The sequence below is a fragment of the Poromitra crassiceps genome (assembly GCF_964638095.1).
Source record: "Poromitra crassiceps genome assembly, chromosome: 22".
In the NCBI taxonomy this organism is placed as follows: domain Eukaryota; kingdom Metazoa; phylum Chordata; class Actinopteri; order Beryciformes; family Melamphaidae; genus Poromitra; species Poromitra crassiceps.
In genome coordinates, this window is record NC_139647.1 from 15,262,646 (window position 1) to 15,270,145 (window position 7,500).

Consider the following 7,500-nt stretch of genomic DNA (forward strand, 5'->3'; position numbering starts at 1 on the left):
TTCTTCAGTGGTGCTGGAAACATCCACCCTGAAGCACACTGTAAAAAAAGAAAGATCAAAGTGACGTACGTACGTAGCGTTTCTGGGCCCGTCTTGTTGTTTGCTGCCGTGTTCTTCTTCACGGTTAACGAGCCGCGTCGGTCACGAGATGCCGTGTCCAGGTGTAAATCAACCAGCCAGGCTGACATCAAACAAGGAAATAGTCTTTCTTGGAATGCGTGAACATCATTGGTGATATCGAACAGTAAGAGTATCTGAGGGCGGGACTTTCCTTTAACCCTTACTGTGCCAAGGTTTATCTGGACCTATTCAACTAAAAAGAGAGATATATATACTGTATAACCTATATATCTATAACCTATATATCTATATATAACCTCTCTATATATATATATACAGTAGATATATATATAGATATATAGATATATATAGATATATAGATATATAGATAGAGATAGATAGATAGATAGATAGATAGATAGATAGATAGATAGATAGATAGATAGATAGATATAGATATTTTTTTCCAACTAAAAAGCTGTATATATGACATACTACCACGTGGAACAACTATCAGCGTAGCGTTACCCTCTCTTTGTAAAGCCTACACCTCTCTTAACCTCTGTGTTTGACACTCTAGTGACCAGATGTAAGATTCCTCTCGCCACATGGCATGTGAGTCATGTGTTTAGCCCTGCTGCTTGTAGCGATTAGCGCCCAGTCACAGCTACATGCGTATATCCCATATCCTCTCTGGCCTTTCAGACAGGAAGCCAGGGTTTTTGAGCCACTTCCTGCTGTGTCATCAAGCGTTGGCTCTGATCCTTCTTCTTCTTCTGTGGTGGTGCAGCTATCCTGATTCACAGGAAGCGCTCTCCTGCTGAGTCAGTGGGTATGATGATGAAGGGCTTTGACACACCAGTGAATAACAACCAAAAGTGGCCTGTGTGTTTTTGCAGTGTCGCTGAGGAGGAGGAGGAGGATATGTTTTATTGTTTTATTGCTACGGCAGCACGAGGGGGATTGAATTTAATTTGCAGCCTAATGAAATCTGATCTGTCTCAGTGCTGCATAGTCGAGGGAGGGGTGAAGGAGAGGGTAGTGCACTGAGGGGGGGGGGGAGAGAGGCGGGGGGACAGAGAGAGAGAGATGGGGGGGGGGGCAGAGAGAGAGAGGGGCGGGGGAGAGAGAGAGAGAGAGGGGGGGCAGAGAGAGAGGGGCGGGGGAGAGAGAGAGGGGGGGGACAGAGAGGGGGGACAGAGAGAGAGAGGGGCGGAGGGGCGGGGCAGAGAGAGAGAGGGGCGGGGCAGAGAGAGAGGGGGGGGGACAGAGAGAGAGGGGGGGACAGAGAGAGCGAGGGGCAGGGCAGAGAGAGAGAGGGGCGTGGCAGAGAGAGAGAGAGGGGAGACAGGGAGACGGGCGGGGCAGAGAGAGAGAGGGGCGGGCAGAGAGAGAGGGGGGGGGCAGGGAGGGAGTGTGTGACAGAGAGAGAGGGAGTGTGACAGAGAGAGAGGCGGGGCTGGAGCAGTTGCCTACAGTTGTAAACGTGGAGCAGATGTAGTGGGGTAACTTGCCTAAAATGGCTTTGTGCATTAAAATGTGCCAACGCTGCATCCTGTGCAAAGCAAGTGAGGAGCAACCAATCAGAGAATATAAAGTACAATGCTGCTGAGTCCTATAAGCTGAGTTAGATATACTGATATACTGTATATGTCAGAGCAGCATGATAAAGTCCTATAAGCTGATTTAGATAGATATCTCAGAGCAGCATGAGGAAGTGGGTCAGGTTTGGCCAGGGCAGTGGGGCGAGCACATCTATAAATGTCTCACTGAGGAAAACCAGACTCAGGAGAAACAGCATGATCGTAGCAGAGTTGATATTTCCAGACACACGTGGCCCCAAACTCAATTCAATGTATGTTGTTTAGCAGTGTCCACTTTTTTTGTACTGACCTGTTCTCACTGTGGTCTGTTACTGAATCCATGCTCATGGTTACCATGGTGACCTTGTTGTTGTTTGTCTCGCCTCTGTCCTCTCTCTCCCTGCAGACCTTTGTAAACGATGTCCGCATCCAGGAGCAGATGTACATCACTCTGAAGCTGGAGGACAAGCTGAGGTTTGGATATGATATCCTTTCACCTGCTCGGGACCATTCACCCCCTGTGGCGCCTAACCTGCGCCCCAGTGGGACCCAGCATCCAACATCCCATTAGCCTACCTGCTCTGTCCTTCTACCCTCACTATTTTCAGACTGGCCTTCTGCCATGGACCATCTGATGTTCTTGTAGGAGGGAAGGATTGCCGACTTTCATCCTTAAACTATTAGTCTATGTAACTACATGTATTAGCAAAGATGCTTATGTAGCCCCGCCCACTTGACCCGGTTGTGTTACGACTTCCTGTTCAAAACGCCGGCTGTTTTACCCTGCTCACACCTAGTCTGGCTCACTGGAAGCCGTCGGAGTGAGAACGGGCTGCAATTTCACATTAGCCGTTTTCACACATGCGCTTTATCCCGGGAAATGACCAGAAAGCGGTGTAATGCGTGAAAGTTGTTTTCCGGTATAAGCGCGACCCCGTCATCGTGGACATTTCACCACTTCGGAGGTTGTCACAAGAGCGGTATGTCTGCTTCATGTGTGGGCGTGCCGATTTCCCCCCCTCCCCTCTCTGCTCGCTCCCTGGCCAGTCCTTCAGTCCTCCGCAGCAGCTCGACACACAGGACAGACACAGCGAAAATTGCAGCGGCTTGTTCTAGTCTGAAGCCGCCCAACGCTTGTAGAGAAAGCAGATGCACGAAGCGAAATGTGGAAGTATTTTGCTTACTTACGTTGCTGACAGCGAAGGCAAGCCCCTGGACACATCAAACGAAGCCAGTCTGTAAAAAGTGCTTCAACGCGACGCAGGTGAACAGATAAACATCGAACCAGCCAGGCTATTTCTCTCAGACAGGGATGCCAACTTCTTCAAAGATTTCAGTTCAAAGACTGGTTAGCGAATGTGAAGGATACAACATACATGCCCTCTTAAGTCAAACGAGTGTGATTTATTGTGTGACAAGCAAACTTATTTCACCATCGGAGTTTTGCCGCCCCCGCCCCCCAAAATAAGGACGATTCCCCATCCAAGTGCACACGTCACTCCCCACCCGCTCTGCAGTGCCCCCGACCCCCCCCGACCCCCCTCAAATACAGGTACTTTAGCTGCTATTTTCACACATGTGATCCCTCAGGTGTGAAGGGAAATTCCGGGAAATAGCCGGTCTTGATTTACAGGTAATTTCCCTGTCTGTATGTGTGAAAATAACTATTGAGTGGCAGATGATTGTAGAGGCCGATAACACAGGACCAACACAATATAGGTACCGTACTGCTGTAATGCCACAGGAAGTGAATACTGTAATGCACAGGAAGTACCAACACAATCACAAGTCATTGGCTGACCGCCGCCCCTGTAGAAAACTGACATGTAAGAGTATAGTGAGCACTCTCACTCTTCCACTGATATTTGTCACACATGTCAGCTGCTTCCATAGCTCTCTCTCTCTCTCGGAAGTGTGTGTGTGTGAGGGTGTGTGTCTGTGTGTGCGTGTGTGTGTGTGTGCGTATGCAGGTGTATGAACGTTGTTCTGTTGTTGCCACTATTTCCCTAACCTTTGTGTCTCACATACCAACCTTTTCACTGTGGTGAGAGGAGAGCTCACTGTGCCCGAGGAGGCCCTCAAGGTAAGAACATACACACACACACACACACACAACCAGTGTTGGGCAGTAACGCGTTACTGTAATTAGTTACTTTTTCAGTAACAAAGTAATATAAGGCGTTACAATTTCCAAAACAGTAATTATATTACAGTTACTAATCCAAGTAACGCTGCGTTACTGCGTTAGATCATTGCCCGCCAGAACGCAGTGTTTTCTATGTAAAAAGAGAAGAAAAGAAAAAGTAATCCTCACGGACTCAGGTAGACCTGTCGCGCCGCACATACGTCATGACAGAGTGTGGTTACTTCAAAACAGCGTTCAAAACCTGGAGGTATTCATGCCATTATTTTGAGTTTGTCTCGGTCAAAGAGGCAAAGAACATTATTGTCCTTTGTAAACTGTGTGCGAGCAGCTTGGCAGATGCTACCTGTTTGCACTGTTGACTCGATGCGGGGATGGAGGCTAAATTGAAGGCGACGCTGGGTGAGGTAGACTTGGGTGGTGTAACAGTTCACTGGATTAACAGATACACTTTGGATAAGTGTTGTACACTTTGTTACTTCCTAACCTTCTGCTCAAAGCCTTCTGACCGTAGTCTGACAGCCCAGGGAATGTTGACAGATCAGCATCACTTTTCTTTCAGCAACGAAGCTTGAAACGTTTGCATTGAGGCTGTGTTGTTTTATTACCACTCCGACAGTAACAGCATCTTTCTTTACACTCACGTTATGTCTGACTCTCATTTCACACCTTTTCCAGTGTAAAGCTAGCCAGTCTTAACACACCACTTCCTGTTCTTTCTAACCGAATTTCAAAGTAAAATGCCTTTGGCGTTTCTTTGAACATAGCCTATATAATACCAAAGTGAAAATAATTAATACAGTGACATGCTAGACATGTAACAACTTAAGTGTAAGGTATTTTGGGTAAAAAAAGAAGAAGAAGTAACTAGTAACGTAACTAGTAACATAACCAGTTACTTTTTGAAAAAGTAATCAGTAAAGTAACTTTTATTACTTTTTTAAGGAGTAATCAGTAACTAATTACTTTTCCAGAGTAACTTGCCCAACACTGCACACAACTCATTGCAACATTTATCACCAAAAAACACACTCCTCTAACACACACTGCCAAGCAGGAAGAGAACTCAACTGAATACAATGAATTGTGAGACAACATACTTTTGTATCATCTTAACTTGATACCAAATTATTATACTGTTATATCATATTATACCTCTCCCCTCGCTCCTTCCAGCATGAGAAGTTCACCAGTGGTCTCCAGCTGAGCAAGAAGCCGTCCAACAGTGAAACCACCACCACCAGCACCACCGCCGCAACCAAGTCCCCCACGAAGACCCCGACCAAGACGCTCAAGTCCCCCGCTGGCGCCCCCCCCAGGCCAGCAGAGAGCAGGGCGGCAGACGGGGTCACCTCCTCCGTGGAGACGACAGCTAAACACGCCGACACTCACAAAGGAGAGGAGAGGATAGGAGGTGAGAGAGAGAGTTGTGACAGTGCATCAAATATGAACTTACGTCTTAGGAATTATAAAAAAAAAAAATTGTATTGTTACTAACAAATGTGTGTGTGACAAGAATATTTGCAGTGTATTTTAGGCCTATTATGCGTTCTTTCCTCACATTTCTGATTTATTGAATGCTACTGTTTCATCTGTAAAGCAAAACATCCAACCTTCTCTCTCTCTCTTTCTCTCTCTTTCTCTCTCTCTCTCTCTCTCTCTGTCTCTCTCTGTCTCTCTGTCTCTCTCTCCCTCTCTCAGAGTGTTTTCAGAGCTCATTTTACTTTATAGTACACAAATTGGGGGGCTCAGAATACATATTTTAACACCATGTTTTTAATCCAAACACCAGTCTCACAGAGCTATATTGATCTTCTGGAAGAGAGAGAGGTCCAATCACAGAGCTGAGTTTATCTTCTGAAATAGAGAGAGGTCCAATCACAGAGCCGAGTTTAATCTCCTCTGAAATAGAGAGAGGTCCAATCACAGAGCTGAGTTTATTTCCTCTGAAATAGAGAGTGGTCCAATCACAGAGCCGAGTTTATCTCCTCTGAAATAGAGAGAGGTCCAATCACAGAGCTGAGTTTATCTTCTCTGAAATAGAGAGAGGTCCAATCACAGAGCTGAGTTTATCTTCTGAAATAGAGAGAGGTCCAATCACGGAGCTGAGTTTATCTTCTGAAATAGAGAGAGGTCCAATCACAGAGCTGAGTTTATCTTCTGAAATAGAGAGAGGTCCAATCACAGAGCAGAGTTTATCTCCTCTGAAATAGAGAGAGGTCCAATCACAGAGCTGAGTTGATTTCGTAGAGGAGGCTGAGTGGCTTTGCACCCGGTGGTTTCGAGGTGGTTTAGTCATCCCTCCTCTCAGTGGGTACAGCTACATTGAATACCTGGGGCGGATCTTTAGACATCAGCTGTAGGTCCACATGCATGTCGCCATGATAAATTAATCTAATTAATGTGATGAATGAGGCGTTATTTAGGAAGTAGGAAGGTTGAAATGATAACGGAGAAGTGATCCAGGAAAAAGGGAGGTGAAGGGAACAGATACAGTAGAAGCTGAGGCTGCATTGCATTCTGGGCTTATTGAGGGCGGGGTTGGTGGAGACATTGATATCTCTTCTTCAGTGGATTTCTCCGTGTCCTTGTTGAAGGTCAAAGGAGCAAAATGGCGAGAATAGAAAGAAACCCTCTCTGATTCTGACACCATTCTGACACCAAAACCTGACATTTACTGATGATGTTTTAGATGGCTTAAAATCTCTCTGCTATCAATCACACTTTGTTGTAGCGAGCTGTGTTGGAAAATATGAATAAGAACAATGTGCCACCAAATGACAATACGCACCCAGAAATGCGAGGTGCATTACTCAGATGTTTAAATATTTTAGGGTGAGTTTTTTCCTTTAAGAAAATAAATTGCCAACACTGGAATAAGGCTATTATAAAGTAAAGTGTGGTGGTATTTTATCTCAGGCCAGTAGGGGGTAGATGTGGGCAGAAGGGAAAGGTTTTTTTATGCGCCACTCCAACACCCCAGTCACTCTGTCTCAGCATGAACTTTGTTTCGGTCTGAAGTTGTCCCTTATAAGTGACATCACTGAGGGGGGTCCTGCCCCTTATAAGTGACATCACTGGGGGGGGGGGGGGGGGGGGTCCTGGCTAAGCTCCAGATGTTGAAACGGGTCACATGGGCCTTGGCTGTTTGCCCAGATTAACCAGCAACAAGGTCACAGAGTCTCCTGGTAACCCATATCCCACCACCACATCTCTTACACACACACACACACCCACACACACACACACACACACACACACACACACACACACACACCCCCACACACACACACACACACACACACACACACACACTGCTGCAGTGCGTGGCGTACTGTCCCATCTGCTAGCAGCCATTTTAATGACAGACTCTGTGTGGATCTGTACATGTAATCCTACAGTGTTGCTACTGTAATATCAGCTCTCACTCAGAGATATGATATCTGACAGTAAACAAAGACTTTGGGCAGCTTTTATACTTAGAACACCTGTCATTTGGCTTCAGTACCTGTATCATGATTTGCTTGACAGTGATTAGACTTTACATTGTGCTGGATAAAGAGCTCCTCCTCCTAAAAGTGGTGACATCCTCTCTGCATCCTGAGAGCCACTCTGTGTGCCTGTAGGAAAAGAGAGGTTACCTCTCTGCATCCTGAGAGCCACTCTGTGTGCCTGTAGGAAAAGAGAGGTTACCTCTCTGCATCCTGATAGACC

At 46.2% G+C, this 7,500-nt stretch overlaps 1 protein-coding gene across 1 annotated transcript in view; it reads left to right on the forward strand.

Annotated features, from left to right (window-relative positions):
• Positions 1–7,500, forward strand: part of cep170aa (centrosomal protein 170Aa) — a 53,125-nt gene that overhangs the window by 8,887 nt on the left and 36,738 nt on the right. The window contains 3 exon segments of the mRNA XM_083658722.1: positions 2,050–2,128; positions 3,668–3,726; positions 4,963–5,200. Of these exon segments, the coding sequence (XP_083514848.1) occupies positions 2,050–2,128; positions 3,668–3,726; positions 4,963–5,200 (376 nt within the window).